General features: G+C 23.5%; 1 protein-coding gene across 1 annotated transcript in view; it reads right to left on the reverse strand.

Moving 5' to 3' along the window:
• The window catches only part of LOC111633245 (Down syndrome cell adhesion molecule-like protein Dscam2), a 162,198-nt gene that overhangs the window by 47,890 nt on the left and 90,326 nt on the right, over window positions 1-23,982 (reverse strand). The window contains exons 5-9 of the mRNA XM_023377781.1: window positions 12,250-12,411; window positions 9,730-9,879; window positions 9,212-9,329; window positions 8,932-9,116; window positions 7,729-7,995 (exon numbers count right to left, since the gene is read on the reverse strand). Of these exons, the coding sequence (XP_023233549.1) occupies window positions 7,729-7,995; window positions 8,932-9,116; window positions 9,212-9,329; window positions 9,730-9,879; window positions 12,250-12,411 (882 nt within the window). The remainder of the gene's footprint in view (window positions 1-7,728; window positions 7,996-8,931; window positions 9,117-9,211; window positions 9,330-9,729; window positions 9,880-12,249; window positions 12,412-23,982) is intronic.

Genomic DNA, 23,982 nt, shown 5'->3' on the forward strand with positions numbered 1-23,982 from the left:
ATGACTTTCTGCCTTGCTTAAATGTACTGTACTTTCTTGCACGACACGCATAACAGAATCTATATTTTCGATCATTTTATAGTTGATAAAGTATTCGGCAGCTTTCCAAAATCATCTTTTCTTATTTTTTCATATTATTTATATTCAAAATTTTACCGTTTCGTTACAAAGTTCTACAAATTTCTTTTCTTAGTTTTTATTTTGATAAGCGTGAAGTATAGGAATATAAAAATTTATTATTCTGTCCAAATTGAATTTTAAATATCTAAGTTAAATAATAAAAATATACAATATTCAAATGATAAATAATAGAATATAACGAAAAGAAATGATTATTTAATTCAGTTTGAATGTGTGAATAATTATGCATTTATAATATTTAATATTATGCTGTTGATGATGAATAAATCAAGCATATTTTTATTTTAACTAAATTAAAATATTTTATAATAATTAGAGCAATAGCAATGATTTTATGTTTATAGCAAATTGTATTTTTTCTCCTTTTAGTTAACAACAAGTAAAGTGTATTATATAATACTATATTTATTAATTTCTATAAAATTATCAATTTATAAGATGTATTAAGCTTAAATTATTTTTGTGATATTACAGTAAAACCTGTCTAAAACGGAAACATTTATTCGATACTGTGCAATTCCGGTTTACACAGGTTTTACTGTATCACTTTGAGTTATCTATATTTCATCGCCTGATAGAAAAAAGTTCTTCTAGATCAATAAAAAAGTAGATAAATTGATTAAATTTTAAAATGCAATTTAATTTTCAGTTAACAATTCACAAATAAAGGTAAAATTTTCGTTAGATAATTCATTCTATAAACTATATTTAAGGGCATGTATTAATTTCTTGATATAATACAAAAAAAGTAACTCACGTCTTATTATTTTAATTTATTTCTATTTCTCACATCGATAAAACAAGCTTTTATAAGTCAATAAAGAAGTGCTTAATTGTTCGAAAATTTTTTTTTGATAAATTTGATTATTTTCACTTAACAATTCGCAAATTATTAATGATATATTTCCTTTAAACGATTTATCCTATAAACTATAAAAGATTTAGTTCCTTTTAACTATTCTTTTTTTATTTTCAAATGGAATATATTTATTCAAAAATTACAATTAGAATTCTTAAATTTACAATTAATGAAATACAATTGATTAAATTTTGTAATTAATTTAAATTTTCTATTTACTTATTGGAAGTATTAAATTTAAAAGTCCTACTTAATTTCTCATTAAGTTTAATTCTAGTTAATGTTTTAGCATTAGTAGAATATGAAAGATTTAAATGCAATTATTTTTGACTATATTTTAAAAAATGTAATTGGATTACTGAACAAAATATAAAGGTGATTTCAATTTAATTAAATTGCGTTGCTTGATACTTTAAAATAAATTTTATTGATTCATTTTTGTATTCCTATCTTTTAACTATGATTGAAATATATTATTACATTTATAGATCTCGAGGAAATTAAAGTAATACATTATAATTTTAATAAGTATATTTTTTACTGTCTTAATTACACAACAGAAATTATGCATACAGTTAAATCGGAGCTTATTAACTCTACAGTTAATGAAATTGTTTGCATAAGTAAATAGAAAATAATAAGGAAATGAGTTAAAAAAGATCAGCTACTTCCTCGTTATTTTATATTCATTTTATGAACTAATTTCTATAAATTATAAATAATTCTCTCAGGCAAATTACATTTTTTCAATTAATAATAAATATATAATTGAATATAATTTATTTTATGCTTATAAATAGCTTATAAACAATATATAAAATTTTGAAATGTAAACGTCTATAAATAGTTATAGATGTAATAAAATCTAAGCCTTTAAAATTTCGATAAAACTACGATATTCTACTTCAACTTAGCTGTTTTAAAAAAAAAAGATTAAAATTGTAAATGAAAAGATGTAATTGGAGTTTATGAATAATTTTATTATTTTCTTTATTAATTTATCAAATTGCATATCTTCGTAGGTAAATGTTTGAATATTTAATTATAAACTTCTACTTTTAAATTAAAAAAAATCAAAATATAATAGTCTTATACAATTTATGATTTGTCAAATTTTATTGTTTTCTGATTAATGTGTTTCTATGCATCATCGTGATTTGTTTTATCAAATAACCAAGAACAAAGAGCTGCAATCTGACTTAATTAATTCAAAACTGTAAACAATATAAATTCAAAAATATCATGAATAAAGAATTAATAAATAAGGAAAGATTCTGTAACATATCTGTCCATTTAAGAATAAACTTTTATAAATTATTGCCTCGCTATAAAAGGAAGAAATTCCTATTTAATTCTATGTCATTTCATATCAGAAATTTTTCGTTACAACTATTGCTATAATGAATTTTAAACAGTAAGGAACAATATATGTTTTTAAACTTGTTATTACAATAAAACGAACACTGTGACTTTCATCTTAAAAAGAGATACTAAGTCCCACGTGTGCAGTACTCAACACATCTTCATTCATTGCATTATGAATAAAAAAACATCATAAATTTTATCTCTAATCCACCTCTCAAGAAATTTAAACCCTAACATTAAGCCTATAATAAATGTCCTGTGATGATAGTAATCGAGATGTAGTAAAGAGAATATTTTGAGTTAAGAGTTATGGAAGATCGTCCATAGAAGAGCTTGCGATAAGAAAGATAATAAGATTAGTTTCTTGGTTTTTTTCAAAAAATGCTAATAGATTACAAAGAATTTTCTTTATTTTCGTGCATAAACGAAGGCTTTATATTAATTTAAATATAATAATTTTAAATAATAGGCTAATGCGATTTGTTTATAAGAGTTTTATAATTTCTTAATCTTCAAAATAAGCTTTATTAAAGGAATAATTTATAGAAACATTGCTAGAAGCAAGTGGATTGTTTAAGAGGATTTTGAATTAGTGGCAGGTAAGAATATTAAAATATTTCGCGTTGTGTTTTATCCTTTACGGATTTAATTCTATTACTATCGGAATAACTTTGACATGTTGATGAACAAACCATAACCATTAAGCTACTTACAATTTATTATTTGTTTCCACCCATTAGATAGATAGAAACCTGATAAATCGCCTGTTTGCGCTAAGCAAAATTCGATTTTAGTAATAATAAACCATAATATATATCCTACAGATGTTTATTATTANATTTATTTCTATTTCTCACATCGATAAAACAAGCTTTTATAAGTCAATAAAGAAGTGCTTAATTGTTCGAAAATTTTTTTTTGATAAATTTGATTATTTTCACTTAACAATTCGCAAATTATTAATGATATATTTCCTTTAAACGATTTATCCTATAAACTATAAAAGATTTAGTTCCTTTTAACTATTCTTTTTTTATTTTCAAATGGAATATATTTATTCAAAAATTACAATTAGAATTCTTAAATTTACAATTAATGAAATACAATTGATTAAATTTTGTAATTAATTTAAATTTTCTATTTACTTATTGGAAGTATTAAATTTAAAAGTCCTACTTAATTTCTCATTAAGTTTAATTCTAGTTAATGTTTTAGCATTAGTAGAATATGAAAGATTTAAATGCAATTATTTTTGACTATATTTTAAAAAATGTAATTGGATTACTGAACAAAATATAAAGGTGATTTCAATTTAATTAAATTGCGTTGCTTGATACTTTAAAATAAATTTTATTGATTCATTTTTGTATTCCTATCTTTTAACTATGATTGAAATATATTATTACATTTATAGATCTCGAGGAAATTAAAGTAATACATTATAATTTTAATAAGTATATTTTTTACTGTCTTAATTACACAACAGAAATTATGCATACAGTTAAATCGGAGCTTATTAACTCTACAGTTAATGAAATTGTTTGCATAAGTAAATAGAAAATAATAAGGAAATGAGTTAAAAAAGATCAGCTACTTCCTCGTTATTTTATATTCATTTTATGAACTAATTTCTATAAATTATAAATAATTCTCTCAGGCAAATTACATTTTTTCAATTAATAATAAATATATAATTGAATATAATTTATTTTATGCTTATAAATAGCTTATAAACAATATATAAAATTTTGAAATGTAAACGTCTATAAATAGTTATAGATGTAATAAAATCTAAGCCTTTAAAATTTCGATAAAACTACGATATTCTACTTCAACTTAGCTGTTTTAAAAAAAAAAGATTAAAATTGTAAATGAAAAGATGTAATTGGAGTTTATGAATAATTTTATTATTTTCTTTATTAATTTATCAAATTGCATATCTTCGTAGGTAAATGTTTGAATATTTAATTATAAACTTCTACTTTTAAATTAAAAAAAATCAAAATATAATAGTCTTATACAATTTATGATTTGTCAAATTTTATTGTTTTCTGATTAATGTGTTTCTATGCATCATCGTGATTTGTTTTATCAAATAACCAAGAACAAAGAGCTGCAATCTGACTTAATTAATTCAAAACTGTAAACAATATAAATTCAAAAATATCATGAATAAAGAATTAATAAATAAGGAAAGATTCTGTAACATATCTGTCCATTTAAGAATAAACTTTTATAAATTATTGCCTCGCTATAAAAGGAAGAAATTCCTATTTAATTCTATGTCATTTCATATCAGAAATTTTTCGTTACAACTATTGCTATAATGAATTTTAAACAGTAAGGAACAATATATGTTTTTAAACTTGTTATTACAATAAAACGAACACTGTGACTTTCATCTTAAAAAGAGATACTAAGTCCCACGTGTGCAGTACTCAACACATCTTCATTCATTGCATTATGAATAAAAAAACATCATAAATTTTATCTCTAATCCACCTCTCAAGAAATTTAAACCCTAACATTAAGCCTATAATAAATGTCCTGTGATGATAGTAATCGAGATGTAGTAAAGAGAATATTTTGAGTTAAGAGTTATGGAAGATCGTCCATAGAAGAGCTTGCGATAAGAAAGATAATAAGATTAGTTTCTTGGTTTTTTTCAAAAAATGCTAATAGATTACAAAGAATTTTCTTTATTTTCGTGCATAAACGAAGGCTTTATATTAATTTAAATATAATAATTTTAAATAATAGGCTAATGCGATTTGTTTATAAGAGTTTTATAATTTCTTAATCTTCAAAATAAGCTTTATTAAAGGAATAATTTATAGAAACATTGCTAGAAGCAAGTGGATTGTTTAAGAGGATTTTGAATTAGTGGCAGGTAAGAATATTAAAATATTTCGCGTTGTGTTTTATCCTTTACGGATTTAATTCTATTACTATCGGAATAACTTTGACATGTTGATGAACAAACCATAACCATTAAGCTACTTACAATTTATTATTTGTTTCCACCCATTAGATAGATAGAAACCTGATAAATCGCCTGTTTGCGCTAAGCAAAATTCGATTTTAGTAATAATAAACCATAATATATATCCTACAGATGTTTATTATTAAAATTTAAGTTATATTTTTATGTTTTTATTTATTTAAACACGATAAACTATAGATCGTAGCGTGGAATAACGCATGACTGAAGTAACTTATAAAAATTAATTTAAAACAATTATATTTTATCTCTAAAAGGATAAATTCGATACTATAACTGTTTAAATTCTTTTTTATTTTCTTTAATTTTATCTGTTTCTGTAACCGGAGAGGAAATTAAGCAAACAAATTTAAGCATTTATAGAAGAGTTTGACACTTCGAAAATGCATGATGTTAGGAAGTGCCCAACAGCACAAAATTAATGAGAAATGAAGAGGATGGACATTTCATATGTAATTAATTTAATTAAAACGGAAATTACAAATAAACTTAAAGAGGAAATGGCTCTATTTTTCATAATCCAATATTCAGAAATTCTTTTATACGATTTTAACAAAAATTCGAAATCTTTCGAATTGATGATTATTATGCATTATAATATAAATTTACATTAGATTAATCTATAAATTTATATACCGCATAAGTGTTTATGTAAGCAAACGTAGCATTTAATATAAACAACACGTTCTATATTAACTTAATCGTTTAATTAATGAAGGATACATTTTATTTAGTACACCTGCTCACATACATCTAAACTATTATAAAGGTTAAACCAAGCTTGCTTTTCATGCACTTCAGATCCATTATAAAATCAAAAATTATATATTAAATTACTATTTGGATTAATAGCGCACATAGTGAATAGTCTTTCAAATTTGTTTGTTTATGCATTATGATATTTAAAACAATTGAATTAGTCTTTAGAAACGAAAAGCTATTATTATACATTTGAATTCTAAGTATAATTTTAATCAAATGTTAAAATCTTTAATATTTCCTTCTAATGGAATTGCTATGTGCATTTCTACATTCATTGTTTACTTTAACTCGAATGTTTTACATTATTAGGATAAACATGGTAAATTTAGATTCTATATTATTTAAACCAATAATTGAACAAAATTGCCAATTATTTGTCTTCGAGTAAATGAAAAATTAATGATAGCGAATTTGTTGTAGAGAAGTAACATTTGAAACAATCGTTTTGCATTATTAATAAAGTTGTCATGAGAAAAGAGCAAGTTAGTGATCTTGGTTGATTTAATGCTAAATTAACTTTTATTTTCGACAATGAATCACATTGGAATTGGAATAGGCTGCTTCATTTATATTAAATTTGATATTTAATAGTATTTATAGCACAAGTAATCGTTTAACTTATATTTTCAAATTTTACCGTAAACGTCTACTATTTATAGTGAATATAAACCATAAAAATTAAGCGAATATAATGAAAATTTTAAGCATTTATTTTTGAAAATCAAGTTTAGAATTATAATTTTCATAACAAAATTATAATGGATGAAACTCACCATTATAATGCTTATTGAATCATCCTTCATCCTTTCATAATTTTTCATCTTTTATAATTTATATTTTTATTTATTCATGCGAATGCACTCATTTATTATATGCATTATTTCCATATCATCAATTATTTCCGGATAATAATATTTAATTTAATATTTTATAATTTTAAAAATTATATTAATTATATTAACTTTAATTGCAATGGTAAAACTTAAATTACCGCTGTAATAGTTTATATGAACATGCTTAATATAATTTATTAAAAACGTGGTAAAAATTAAATTAAGATAAATGATTTTTATAAAAATTTCATGTAAAATCATTTATTTTAATTTAATTTTTATACTAATAATCAAAATCTTTCATTTATTATTTTAAAAAATTACGTAAATTATTTAACAATTATTATTAAATCATTTTTTTTTTAATTTCAAGAATTAGAAGTATTTTAAATATCATCAAATATATCGTTTTAGCACTAAAATTTAGAATTCTTAATGTAAACTTTTTAAGTTAAATAAATGATTTATTAATGTTTATAACTTTAAATAAATATTTCTTATTTTGAAAACATATTTATTTATATAACTTATATTAACTTAATAATAATTAAATCAGGTCATTCCAATTAACTTTTATCTAATAGAAGCATGTTTCTTAATTAAAGAACGTTAAATAATATAGGAAGCTCTGATAATTTACGCTTAAAATGTCATCCGTTTGTTTACAGAGCTCGGTAGGTACGCTTCAATTTATCAATTAAATTACTCGTTTATGCAATAAATGTGAAATTTATAAATTGACTTTAATGCTTAACGAAGTTATTTACCTCCAAGAATGAGCTGTGATGTTCCTTGAGCCGATTCTTTATCGTTATATACAAAACACTGGTACATCCCTCTATCTTCTCTTTCTACTGTGCTTATTCGTAACGTATCTCGAGTGACAATAGATCTTCCAGCATTCAAGACCGGTTGAAGATCTTTCTTCCAATTAATTGCATGAATTGGATGACCACTCACATTGCAAACGAATGTTGCCGATTTACCAACATCCACAGTTTGATAAGGTGGATCAACATGAACCGTTAATGTTTCTAAGGACATTAAATTTAATTTATTAATGTTCAATTTGTGGATAATTAAATAAATTAGTTCTCTCAGGTATAATTTTAACTAGTCAATACATTAAAACTATTATTACATAATTTATATAAACAATTTACGACCGATATCGTTTTAAATCATATCTAATCAATTTAGACATTAAATAACTCCGTTTTTAATTTGGATATCTTAAATAAATGTTTAATATTAATTATAATTAAGGTCGTGTATTGCTCGAAAGTAATAAAACAATTTTTTTTTATTTTAATTTTTTTAAAGTGTACTTAAAGTAATTCGTGAGAAATAAATTATATTCTTTAAATAAACTATAAAGTTCTTTATCTATTTTTTTTTTTCTTTAGCATAGATTAAGAATCAAATGTGTGGTGAATGTGTAAGAAGTGTTTTGATAATAAAAAGGAAAAAGTAATTTACACTCACTTTTAAAAGTTTTATGTTATTTTGTTCATTTTAGCAGAAACAAACTACCAATCTTTTGAACGTGGTAAACATTTTGTGGCTACTGTTTGTCATAAAACGAAAGGAAGTTGAGGAAAAATTTTTAAATGTTCTTATCTTTGTTGCAAAAGTCGTATCTTGAAGATTGTCTGTCTTTCCTAGAATGGTTTGGGGTTTAATGCCACTGTTGATGTTCTTTTCTCAGTACTTAAAACATTCGAATTTTCTAATAATGTAAATGGACTTTTCTACTGTTGTTATGAGAATAATCTCGAGAACGATTAAATATATAACAACTAAACAATTTATTTTTAACATTAAAATGTTAATGGTGGTAGCATATGTTTCATTTTTTTATATTAAAAATAATTTTATTCTTAATAATTATGTTAAAATTTAAATAATTTTATCAACATGAATTATTATTATTGGTATTTATGCTTTTTTTTCAAACAATAGTTCCTTACCTCTAACTAATAATTCCGTTTCTACTTTTTCTTGGCCATTACTGTTATTAACGGCACAAATATACTTTCCATTATCATTTAAATTTGTTTGTCGCACAATTAATGTGCCATCCAATTGTGTTATCCTACCGCTGAGTTGAACTCTTGATGGAGGACGGGAATAATTATCATTCACTCTATACCACCTAATGCATTTTATATAAAGAAAAATTATATAAATTTCTAAGAATTATAAGTTTTTCAGATAGATACGCATTATTTTTTTTAAAAAATTGCATACGTATAAGTTGGTACAGGATAGCCTTGTGCAGCACAAGGCAATTCTACTGTCTGTCCTTTATCAACTTGGATTTTTGATTTGCTGTGTGTAATTCTAGGAGAAACGCTACTGTGAGAATCTGGATAATTTCAAAAAAAGCAATATATCAGTTTAAAATCTCACTGTAACAATCCTACTATTTTATATAATAAATATAAATTATAATATTAAAATAACACACTTTACTCTTATACAAGTTGGCGCAAAGAATCATTGTTACTTAAACAAAATTAAAATAAATTTATACTAGGATAAAAGATAAAAATTTTCTAAAATTTATTTTAATTATTTTCCGCTAAATCTTGAAATAATAATATTCTTTGCAAAACCGGAAACATATCAAACCAATTATGCTTAATAGACGTAGTCCAGATGATAATTTCCAAATTTATTTCAGTACAGACGAGAAGTAACCACTTATATTAGTCGTATCTTAATTAGTAAAGTCAGGAAACATTTATAAAGCTTAACTATTGTACCTGTGACAATAAGTTTCCCAGCTGAACTACTTGGCTGTATTTCACCAGTTATTCTATTCCTCGTCACACAACGATAGGTTTTAAATCCATCCTCAACACTTACTCCTCTTATGTGTAGTTCTCCTGTTGGAAATACGCTATATTTTCCTCCTAGTGGAAACATGGAAATTCCAGTAGGATTTAATTAGGTTTGGAGAAAACTGCAATGCATTATTGAAGGATTAAAACAGACTAAGGTAGATTAAAATATAAAATTTGCATCGTATCGTATCAGAAATGTAAGGACGTGATTTCAGATTTTTTTTCAATTTTAATCCCTGTAATGGCAATATATTTTTAAAATATTTAAATCTTTATATAGTTTTAAAGAAAATATTTTAAAACATTTCTTTATACTTATAACATAATACAAGTTTTAATTATATAAACTTTGCAAATTTACTTAGCTTCTTCTTACATTAAATGATGCATGAATGATAATTCATAATAAATATTCATGCGATAATTAACTATATATTTTACGATTCATATAAATACCTATGCTAATTGACTCGAACGTGTATGTAAATTATCATGTAATTTAGTATTATAATAGCAAACTCATATCCTAAAATAATCCTTTAAATCTCTTGTGATACTGGGTTTGATCAATCCCTCTAGAATCATAATGCTACACTAGCTACTATAGTGACATAAGTGGACGCAATTAGTTTCACAATAATCATAGCTTATGAAAGTGGTGTAAAATGAGATGGTAAACAAACTTTACTCGAAATAAAATTAATTATTTGTTAAGAAACTTGATAATTCATTATTTTTAAAAAACGATTTTGCCATCCATTAATTTTTCATATAATTTTAATGAAATGAAACTTGAAGAATTGTTTCTAAAGATTTTTCTCCCCCTTGCTCTTCTTTAAGAAACTAGATTCTTTCTCTATTAAAATGGAGGCTAGATCCTATTTCTCTATTTTAAAAATGAAGTATTTTCTTCCATTAAAAAGATGGAGGACCAGGCCCTATTTTTCTATATTTTAAAAATGAATTACTATTTTTTGTTGGAAAAATTGAAGGATCTTTTTTCTTTGTTTGAAAGAACATTTTCCATTAAAAATGGAGTTATATTTACTTTTTTAAAAAAAGCATTTTTAAGTAAATGAAATTAATTAATTCAAGAATTATAAAATTAATCATTTCGTATTAAATAAGAGAGATAATTAGTACTTTTCTCATTTGTGAATATATTAGTATTTTTATTCATTAATAAAATTAGACAGGTTCTGTTTCCTGGAATTTAGATTGTAATATCATTCCTTAATGAAAATACGAAAAATCAATTCGTTTTTTTCTCTTTAATACGAGATTATTTCTCAAAATAAAATGAAATAGTTTTCTTATTTTGTGAGAATAAAGTATTTTCTTCTGCTTTAAAGTATATACAAGATTTTTCCTAGAATTTTTCAAGCAAAAATATTTTATTTTGTTAAAAAATTAAAGCACTACTTTAATCCATTACTAAAGTTTAGGAAAATAATATTTTTATTTTATAAAATAAAATAAAAAATATATAGTTTTTTTTCTTCATTAAAATTCTAAAGCGGTTTATTTTCCTTACTTTTAACATAAAAAAAAATCTTTGCTAAAGCCCATACTCTTTTACTTCATTTTAAAGCCATATAAAAGTATTTTCTTCTCATTAAAAGACTAAAAATGTAATTTTATCTTATTTAAGAAGAATGAATATCTATTTCCTTCATTGAAAATTAAAAAATAACTCAACTAAAGCATATAAAATGCAAACAAGTAATCTATTTTTAAAACTTTAATAGGAGGAAATAGTCTTGAAACAAACTTTAAGACGTCTTTATATACATATAGACGAATATACGCACAACAGGTGAGCAATTTATTACTTTTTAGACAGGTAACTGTGGTTGTATTTCCCTGTAGACTTCAGCAATAAAGAAGAATATAGGATAAGACAAAGAATTGTGCCCTAGAGACACTACAAGCGTTATATATTTTTTTCCTCTTTATACCACTCTTTTCCCAAACCATTCAGAAAGAAGTGTTTTGTCGGTTAAAGATTTAACATGGCTAGTCATATAGTGAAAATAAAATGTAACAAAAATACGAAAAAAAATAATAAAAAAAAACATAGATGTTACAGGTTACATACTTCCAGAAAAACGATAAAACATATTGTTTTTTATATATTGATATATAAAATCTTTTTTTATACTTGGATCAAAAATTGAAACGTGATATCTTTCCATTAATGTCAAAAATGTAATTTGATATTTTATATAAAATATTGAATAATTTTATAAATTATGTAACGTTTTAAACCGCGTAAGGTAATCCTAAATTATATATAAACATTACAAGATAAATACATAATTCAATTTGAAGATATAAAACGATATAACGTTTAATAAAGTATATTTTAATAATAGAAAAAATTTTAAAAGAAACATTTTATAAATTTAATAAAAAAAAAAAATAAATAAATATATTCACCTCTTTCAGCCGAAGAAATGACATTGATGGAGTCATCTCTAATCCAAGAAGTCACCATAACATAATCTCTAACAAAACTTGGAATGCTGCATTTCAATACAGCTGTATTCCCGTAAATAGTAAATTCATCGAAAACTTGAATCTTGTACGGTTGTTTGACAACTGTAACAGAAAATATAACATATCTGATTATATGTGAAATCATCTGAATAGTTTCTCCGGTAACTTTCTTTGCTGTCCTTATTAGAAACATATTGAAAATGATGTCGGCCGTATTATACCAGCTCTGTCAAGATGTACGAGTGCATTTACTTGGAAGACATCAATTTATTGTATCTGATACAGAGCAAAGACTCCAAGCCACTTCATATTTACTTCATTACGGTAACAAGAAACAGCATTACGAGATTCTTTATAGAATTTATATTATTTTCAAATAAAAAGTTAAAACTTTTAAACATTTTATGTAAGTTGTGCCTTATTAACATAATACAAGTTTTAATTATATAAACTTTGCAAATTTACTTAGCTTCTTCTTACATTAAATGATGCATGAATGATAATTCATAATAAATATTCATGCGATAATTAACTATATATTTTACGATTCATATAAATACCTATGCTAATTGACTCGAACGTNAAGAAACAGCATTACGAGATTCTTTATAGAATTTATATTATTTTCAAATAAAAAGTTAAAACTTTTAAACATTTTATGTAAGTTGTGCCTTATTATATACAATATTTATAACATATTATCTTTCCGTTCGTAAATTCGGTTAATTAAACAAAAATACTTTATATAAAATAATGTTTAAAGTTTTAATTATTAATTAATAAGATATTTTTATGCGGACTAAATAATGTTCTGTACGAATAAAATCTTTTATTTTGTAGTTAAAATTTTTCATTTTTAAATATATTTTTTCTAATTATTAATAATAAAATATATTTTACAATTTTAATAATTTAAAAAGAATCTTTTTTATTATATTTTATACCTCTTCAATTGAATTTTTCTATTTTCATAAACTTTATTTTCCTTTTTAGAATCGTGTTCTGTTTTCTATTATTAGGGAGATATATCAATAAGAAAAAAAAATGCATTATGAAATGATTTTATCTCGTTGATTTTTATGCAGTTTGGTGATAAATTATTTTGGAAAATTTTATTTTCTTTTTTCAATTTGATTGTATTAAATTCTCATACATTTAATACAGGCTGTATCGTTACTATTTTAAAATAAACCGAAAGAATTTTTTCAATATTTTTAACAATTTTCTTAATAATAGCTCTCTGTTTTTAAAATAAAATATCATTTACACAGAGTTAAACTATAAATACATAGTTATATAATATTCAATTTTTTATACGTATGTGTTATAAGGTAGTTTACTTTTCTTTTATTTTGTATTTTAGATAAATTCTCTTGCGTTTAATTGAAACTCTATATCATCTTGTCCTCTATTTCTTACAGTAATTGTTCTTATAAACATTGCTGTTATTGAATTTTTAGAAATTTAAGTTATGTAAAAATTATTGAATGAATGGGTTTTAAAATACCGTTTTTTTTAAATAATTAAATACATTTTTAAAAGTATAAAAGAGAAAAGGGGATACAAATTTTGAATTAATTTAATGATATTTTCTTGGATGTTCTTCGAATTAACTTTTTTTTTCCTTTCTTCGTATTATTCGGAAATGTAAACTATTTTGTATAGAAAAAAAATTTTTTCTAGATATTCGTGAGTTGAATGGAATCTTTTCTTTATAAGTTTCTCTTGATAAAATGCATTTTTATTTTCTACTTGCCTGTTTTTGATTTTCAATTTATTGAATATTCTTTTTGCAAAATTTCAATTCTCGTAGTACAAAATTATATTTCGCTTCTATATTTGGTTTGTTTTGTGTAAATTTACTGATAATTTAAATTAATTTTTTTTTCAATATAAATTCGACGTAGTAGGAGAAAAAAATATCGATTTTTCTGTAGTTTGATTTGTAAAGTTATATTTTATTCAGTTTAATTTAACGAACGGAATTGAACAAAGATACTCTGCTCTTATATAATTAAAAATATGTTAGTTATAGTTTAACTTAGTTAATAGTTAAAACTAGTTTAAATTAAATTAATACCTTTGTTGCATTAGTTATTTATTAAGTTTTATTACATTAGTTTCCAAGTATTAACAGTTTTTAAATTAAAAACTATTAAAACTTAAATAAGCTATAAATGTAAATATCTATAAATCTGTAAGATTTTCAAGAAGAAATATAAATATAATTGTGTTTTACTAAAATTAAAGAAAAATCAACAGAAAAAGTTTTCTGTAGGAAAGCCTTAAAATTAATTTAAAACACACTCCTTATATATTTTATACAAGTTTATATGAAAAATTGACATAAACATTTTTCAATATAATGCTTTTATTTCTTAAATTTGAGTATGTCGTATAGAAGTTAGAAAGGTGATGTCAGAAGTTAGTCTGAACGAGATAAGAGAGTATATACGAGTATCTGACATCAGTCAGCCATAATGGAAGCGGAGTATATGGCAAAGTAATGGACATTGATCAATATGATCTTACCTTACTGTAAGAAACAGCGAACTTGAGTACTGTCCTATGTCTCCCTATTTTTCACAAGTCGTGCCTTTGCATTTTTCTGTCTCCATAGCAACAAATGGACGAGAAGAATGCTTTTAACTTAACATCACCATTACTATCGTCGCATCATTTTATCAGTTCGTTTCTAAATGATGAATACTTTTCATTTAATTGTTGCTAGGGGGATGGACAGACTTACATATTGACTTACGTTTTGTAATTATAGAAGTTTCCTTTAACAAAAATTTATCTTTAAAACCTAATTGAGGCTTATACCACGAAAACATATCATCATTCGAAATGAAAACATAATTGAGTTTACAAATATTAGTATTAATTTTACATTTCAAATATGCGTTTTTTTGTGTAGGATTATGTATACAAAAATCTCGTTTTACTTTTCATTTGAATTTTTAGAGAAAAGCATGTTAAATAATTAAAATTTAAGAAAATCATGAGTAATTTGCGTGAGATGCATTATCCTCGACTTTCATAATATGAAGGAGAATAATACCACAATTCGAAGCGGATTAAAACAAATCTTATCAAATTCTTAACTATGCTTAACGATTGATGACAACAACTAGATATCTCACATGCCTATATTTTGATCGCTGTCTAAAAATTCATATTTTATATACTTTATATAGCACAATAGAGTAAAAATTAGAAAGTATCTTTCTGGTAATTACGTAATTAACTCGATTGCTTACGAACTCGATTTTAACAATGAACAAATAGAAATTAAAATAGTAAATGAACTGAAATGATAAATGAAATCATCTACATGATAATGATAAGGTTTTTCACCATTAGAAAGCGAATAGCAAATACTGAGAACTGCATTGATAGACTAGCATAGAACTCCCTTGCGGCACTCTCAGTAAATAACTATTCTTGGAAGATAAATGATAGATCTCTGGAGACTGAGCGAAGAATATTACTATCGGGACACAAATGGAGAAAGAGAAAATGATTTCAAGATAGAGGAATAGGTTAAACAGTACGTTGACGAAACGAGATGAGGAATAGTTCAGAATTAGGGTAAAGGAGTGTTTGCTTGCTTAATTATTCGTTTAATTTAAATGTAACTTAATCTTTAATGAAAGTGATTTACAGTTTTGGCACCAGCGTACCATTTCTATCTGGTATTGGTTGATGATAGTTAAGTGATATTGAATCTCTTCTAGTCATCAATCACACTTAAGACATGGCAGTTCAATCAACTAGAGTCTATAATGCGTTCAGATGTACCCATATAAAATGGGCCAAATAATTTAGCGTGAACTTGTTTAAAGTTGCGAGACATGTAAATGGTTTCATGTATTTAATACCTGTACTGGAAAAATGTTTTTCTTTTTTTCCTATATCCTCTTGAGTTTGTTTTATTGAATTTAGTCTTAAAAATTCGATAATTTCCTTGAATGAAACGTTTAATTTAATTTAACAATAAAAAATTATAAATCAATAATATATATATATACACTGTATTTTTGATAATAACAACAAAACAAGATTCAAGACAGCAACATGTTATTGTACGATGTTTAGATATTATTGGTTTGATAGTAGAAGGATATGACAGCTACAGGTTCTGACAGTCAAATCTGTCGCCTATAGAGGAAAGTATGTTTCATCGTTCTTATTTGGTAAAAATCGAAACAAGTTGACAGTCCGTTTATTATCTTTGGGACAAACTTCCACGTCAATAGTGACAAGATTCGGGTCGCCAGGGAACATCTTGAAATTGGTATAAATTCACTCCTTTACTATCTATGCTACTACGGTGACAACATACTCCAAAAAAATATTAAAGATACGAGTGATGAAAAATTGTCTGCCTAAGTGATTTTCTTTTTTTGTTAAGTTGAAAGTTTCAGGAGTAATAACCTTTCTATGAAAAATATCGAATAACCTGTTGAGATGATAAAATATTACCTACAAAAAATTTTAGAATATTCGTTTAATCCTTTTATACAGAACTGTATCGATTTTTATTTTAAATGCTAATTTTCTATCAAGAAAGATTATTGATAATTTAACGTTCTATTTTTAGAGGCCTCTATTCAATTTAAATGAATGTCAATTTACAATTTTACATAATTCAACTTTATGAAAGGACAAGGGAATATTTTTCATGAAAATGATTTTTACACTCTCTCTGATTTAAAAATAAGCACAAAAAGATCGTTTCCTCTAGTGTAAAATGATAACATTTCATGACTAAATAAACATCAATAACACTAGTCCTGACAGGAGATCAAGCAAATGATATACAGAGTGAAATAATTTAAAATAATTTACATAAAAAAAGCTATTTTGTTATTTGTAAATAAGAAAATCGATATTTTTCAAACAGTACTAAACCGAATTTAGAAAATAAAATTTTAAATGTTGAAATTAAATATTTTCGAAAGAATTTTTTTAAAGTTTTATAAAATTAAAACTAATTTTTTTTGTCATCACAAAGCAATCTTTACATAAAAACGTCTTCCAAGTAATTGTTGAATATCCAGCGAGAATATTGACAATTGTTAACGATCTCAATTTTTAATCCTTTTATATTATTGAAAGAATTTCTTTTCTAAATTTAAGCAGGAAAATCATTTAAAGTACATTTACTTCTGCTTTCTGATAAAATTTCTATCGATTTATCCTCAAAACTTTCACATGAAAGCACGTAACGAAGCTACATTACTTCCAACCTAGGCATCCAATCTTTTCTTTTCCATTGGTTCGTTCTCTACATCAGAGTAGAAATTGGTCTTGAAGTTTGACTGAAGCAAAAGCTCTACTGAACACTATCTGCAGGTTACACAGTCCGCAGGGCAATTCAACTGTCTCAACCCTCACTTACTTTGAACCCTGAGGGAGTTCGCGCGGCTGACACTTGAACAAATGACGAGGTTGCCAGATATTGCAAGATTGACTGGAAAGTCTTTTACAATATTGAGTCCATCTGCTGATGTCTGAAAATTCTACCTTTCCCTGTATAATTTTCTTTCAGAAGCGTGAATTTCTTACTTTTCTCAAAAATATAATTTTATTCTTAATAATTATGTTAAAATTTAAATAATTTTATCAACATGAATTATTATTATTGGTATTTATGCTTTTTTTTCAAACAATAGTTCCTTACCTCTAACTAATAATTCCGTTTCTACTTTTTCTTGGCCATTACTGTTATTAACGGCACAAATATACTTTCCATTATCATTTAAATTTGTTTGTCGCACAATTAATGTGCCATCCAATTGTGTTATCCTACCGCTNTTCTTACGACTTCAAGTCAATATCTGAGAGAGAAATAAAATAAATAAAAGAAAATTCTTCCGAAAATGTAATCAACTTTCTCAAATCAAAATTAAATTGCTAGAACTTAAGAAATGTAGAAAATTTTTTATGGTTGTTAGGTATATCAATTGGTACAAAGAGAAAGTTTAACTTATGTAACTTATATGAGTTAATGTGATACATTTAATCAAAATTAAAATGAGATGATATTTAAATAAAAATAATAAAGGAAAATGTATATTTTAGAAAAGTGAATTTGCTATTTCATGCATTATTTTTTGACAGAATGAAAAATTTATATTATATTAAAAAAAAATTTATATACCCTTAGCTAATCCATCATTTCTTATGTAGATACGATCTTCTAAAACTTCAAACTATAACGTTTCAACTCAATTTAAGTTTTCTATTTTAAAAATAATGAAAACTTCAATAGATATTCTTAATTTGGAAGATGAATTTCCTATAAAAAAAACACAGTAAAAAGAAATCCAAGCCATTCGTAATTCCTAGGATTAAGCTTGAATGAATAACTCTAATCTATATTTTAATCATAAAATTATAACGAAATGAATAAAAAAAATAATAATTGCTTTTATAGATTTTTAAACAGATCGATAATGCTTTCATATTAACATTAATTTTTATAGAATATAATTATATTTAGCGAAAAACTAATTAAGCTTTAACAACTAATAAACAGTATGTTTTAAATTACACATTGTTTTATAAATATTTGATTAGTGTTTTAAAGAATATTTTATTAGTTTTAAATTTATGTTTTATAATCATCTTGAAAATACCTTAATCTTCGTAAATGACTAAAATTAAACTTACATTCTCAATATTACTAACTAATGAGAAAAAGGATAAAAATGTTATTTAGATAATAAGGTATTGCCGATAATGAGGTGGAGGAGATTTTTTATTGTTATTATTATTATTATTATTATTATTGTTTGAAGATAACAATGATGTATAAAAGTGTACTTTCAATCCAATGAAAATCAATTTACTAAGAAGGATTTCAGATATTTATTACTGCTTTTACTTTTACAAGTAATTTTATCTTATCGGCAGAATAATTATTTTAATTAACACAAAGTACATCACTAACTTAAATTAATATTGCAAATTAGAAATTTAATGGTATAGGATGATAATTTGTATCAATAACTTATAAAGTGAACATTTATATGTATGTCTATCCGTAACGATAATTATATAATATTACAGTATACTAGGAACTTTTAATATCTAAATATAGAATTAACCTTATATATACTTTCATTCAAGATTTTAAGTACTTATAAGCTACTTTTATTACCAAATTTTAATTTATTAACTAATTGTATTATATAAAATCATGACCAAACTTGAGAATTTACTAAATAGTCTAAAAATATGCTTGATAAAGATAAGGTGATGGATAAAATAAAACTTTTCCAAAATTATCTCAAACAAGCTTCATTAAACTTAATTAACCAAGCACGATTATAATATCAGCAATATATGCGATAAAAGCAAACATCTTAAGGATAAAAGATAATGATTTATAATGTTGACTAAATTAAAAAGTTTTAAATTTAAATAAAACATTTAAAGAATTTTAAAAAGGAATATTGGATCAATAATAGAGTAAAGTGTTAAAATTACAATTTAAAATTATGTAATATTTAAAAAAAAAAATTTAACTTTAGAATTTAAAAAAAAAATTATAAAACTTCTAAAGCTTCATAATTTTTTTTTTAAATTAATTTCACTCGAGACTTTTTTTTTATAATTTTTAATTACATTTAAAATTATTTACAATATTTTAATTTTAATTTTAATATTTTATAATGTTTTCTTTATAATTTATAGAGCATTTCTTAAAGTAAAAAAAAATAATAAATATAAGTTCTATATTTAAGATTTATACGATAAATTCATTTTTAATTATTTATTTTTATCATTTCATTTATTTTCAACACGTTTATTTGTCAGCTTCATTTGAATATTTGTTAATTTTTATATTCAATTTTCGTGTAAAGTTTTCTCAATTATTTTTATAAATACAAAAATCACCGAACAATTTATAACTTATTTTTTTAAAANTTATTATTATTGTTTGAAGATAACAATGATGTATAAAAGTGTACTTTCAATCCAATGAAAATCAATTTACTAAGAAGGATTTCAGATATTTATTACTGCTTTTACTTTTACAAGTAATTTTATCTTATCGGCAGAATAATTATTTTAATTAACACAAAGTACATCACTAACTTAAATTAATATTGCAAATTAGAAATTTAATGGTATAGGATGATAATTTGTATCAATAACTTATAAAGTGAACATTTATATGTATGTCTATCCGTAACGATAATTATATAATATTACAGTATACTAGGAACTTTTAATATCTAAATATAGAATTAACCTTATATATACTTTCATTCAAGATTTTAAGTACTTATAAGCTACTTTTATTACCAAATTTTAATTTATTAACTAATTGTATTATATAAAATCATGACCAAACTTGAGAATTTACTAAATAGTCTAAAAATATGCTTGATAAAGATAAGGTGATGGATAAAATAAAACTTTTCCAAAATTATCTCAAACAAGCTTCATTAAACTTAATTAACCAAGCACGATTATAATATCAGCAATATATGCGATAAAAGCAAACATCTTAAGGATAAAAGATAATGATTTATAATGTTGACTAAATTAAAAAGTTTTAAATTTAAATAAAACATTTAAAGAATTTTAAAAAGGAATATTGGATCAATAATAGAGTAAAGTGTTAAAATAACAATTTAAAATTATGTAATATTTAAAAAAAAAAATTTAACTTTAGAATTTAAAAAAAAAATTATAAAACTTCTAAAGCTTCATAATTTTTTTTTTAAATTAATTTCACTCGAGACTTTTTTTTTATAATTTTTAATTACATTTAAAATTATTTACAATATTTTAATTTTAATTTTAATATTTTATAATGTTTTCTTTATAATTTATAGAGCATTTCTTAAAGTAAAAAAAAATAATAAATATAAGTTCTATATTTAAGATTTATACGATAAATTCATTTTTAATTATTTATTTTTATCATTTCATTTATTTTCAACACGTTTATTTGTCAGCTTCATTTGAATATTTGTTAATTTTTATATTCAATTTTCGTGTAAAGTTTTCTCAATTATTTTTATAAATACAAAAATCACCGAACAATTTATAACTTATTTTTTAAAAAAATTGTATTTTAAATAATTAAGAATTAACATATTAATTAGTTATTACCATTCGCTGAATAAAAATCTTATTTCAAATTACAAAAAGTATAATGGCAATAATGTATAACACAGTCAATATTTTCAATTAATTTTTTACATTATTATCTCTGACTTTTTCAAAATCTCCTATTAACTCTCCAGTTAGCTATCTCACTTTAATTGGATTTAGAAAAGCTATAGACAATGGAGAGCTTTATCATCTTTTGATTAAGAGTTTTTTAATGAATCTTATTATCAGAATCTTACCTTTTTTTAATGCAAAACAACAAAGAAATTTTAAAACATAATTTAANGTTTGGTGATAAATTATTTTGGAAAATTTTATTTTCTTTTTTCAATTTGATTGTATTAAATTCTCATACATTTAATACAGGCTGTATCGTTACTATTTTAAAATAAACCGAAAGAATTTTTTCAATATTTTTAACAATTTTCTTAATAATAGCTCTCTGTTTTTAAAATAAAATATCATTTACACAGAGTTAAACTATAAATACATAGTTATATAATATTCAATTTTTTATACGTATGTGTTATAAGGTAGTTTACTTTTCTTTTATTTTGTATTTTAGATAAATTCTCTTGCGTTTAATTGAAACTCTATATCATCTTGTCCTCTATTTCTTACAGTAATTGTTCTTATAAACATTGCTGTTATTGAATTTTTAGAAATTTAAGTTATGTAAAAATTATTGAATGAATGGGTTTTAAAATACCGTTTTTTTTAAATAATTAAATACATTTTTAAAAGTATAAAAGAGAAAAGGGGATACAAATTTTGAATTAATTTAATGATATTTTCTTGGATGTTCTTCGAATTAACTTTTTTTTGTTTTATATAAGCGACTAAGTTTGTTTTTTTTTTTTAATATTTTTCTAACTGTTTATTGCTATTCCATTAAGTTTTTAAAGGAAAAGAAGTGCAAACTATAAAACTTCAAACCTTAATATTTCTTAATGTTCTATTCGTGGAGTCAATAAATTCGTTTATTACGAAAAAAATGCGCTTTCAGCACATGCTGATGAGAAAATACAATCACGTTTTCACACAATGCCTAACATCACGCAATTCAACATCACGTAAAACTTTCTCAACTATAATTTACTATACCTGTACTTTCCGCTTATTTACTAAAATTATTGGAATATTTATTTTATTTTGACACATGCATAACTTTAATAAATCTTGATAATTCGATAAATGCTCGCAGACAAATTTCTGATTACTACGCTTTAGGTTATGACCTTACTACTCCATCCAGTACTTGGCTACGAAATTTATTGACAGAATTATGACCTTTGGATACTTTTCTAAATCTTATTATTCCCTTTGGGATATTAGAATGTCTCTTAATTACCTTCTTTATGGTCTGAAGCAAAATGGTTTCAAAATTTGATCACGAGTCTCTCGTTTCTTATTTGTAACGTTTATTTTCATATTGATTCTATTTTTTGCACGAAAATTTTTGTTTATAAATGCTTAAAATTCGAAGTATTTTAGGAATAATCGTGTAATGTTTAAAAAAGGTTCTCTTGTCAACAGTTCTTTTAGATATTTGCTTATCTCACTCACTGGGATAAGAATGAAAAACGACGTAACGATCCTCGTTTCACATAACGAAATGTCCCGAGATAAAAGTAAAGAAAAAAAAAAGAAAAGAAAATATATCTCAACCTCATTTTGGATTATGGTTTTGTTCAATATGGCGTAGAAAATGGCTAGACAACAATTACGAAATCGAGATGGACTTAACCTCTATCAAAGCCATCTTTTACAACTACTAATATACAACGAAAATTATTACAATTTTTATTTGTTATTAAGTCATTACACGAATAAAACTATAGCTACATTTTCTACGAAATCATTTTTATACATTAATGATACAGTAATACATTTTCGGTAATGGCAAATTGCCATTCATCTTATGTAAATGTTTCCTTTTAATGGGTATTATTAAACAAAATTTAATATATTTTATACTATAAATCTAAAATAAATTATGATTAAACGAATGAATATAGAAAGAAAATTTTTATATTTGTAATTTTTTAAATAGTTTTGAAGTACAGGATAATCATTATTTGACACATTAATGATGAAAGTGTAGCCTGTTTCTACGTTAAAATATTATATAAACCTTCATGTTATAACGATTCAGTCGAAGAAAATAAATCATTCGTTACAGCTAATTTCCCGCATTTTCTTAATGATATTTTTTCTAATCGTATATATAACTTATAAAGTCATGTAAATTCTATTACAAGTGTAATTCTTAAACATTAATAATGTTTAAAATTGAATTTTCTGTCGTTTCTACATTTTCTCATAGAAAAATTTTGCAAAACTATAAGATATAATTTTTAAAATAAATTAAACAATTTCATTAATTTAAAAGTATTAAACGAACAACTCTTTATAATGTATACATAGGCTATATATAAATTACAAGGAATTATTCGTTACACACGCAAATAGAATATAATATATATAATATACTGTAATATATATATATATAATATTCTTACATATAGAGGAAAG

Source organism: Centruroides sculpturatus, unplaced genomic scaffold (assembly GCF_000671375.1).
Source record: "Centruroides sculpturatus isolate CEXI.00-Female unplaced genomic scaffold, Cexi_2.0 scaffold817, whole genome shotgun sequence".
In the NCBI taxonomy this organism is placed as follows: domain Eukaryota; kingdom Metazoa; phylum Arthropoda; class Arachnida; order Scorpiones; family Buthidae; genus Centruroides; species Centruroides sculpturatus.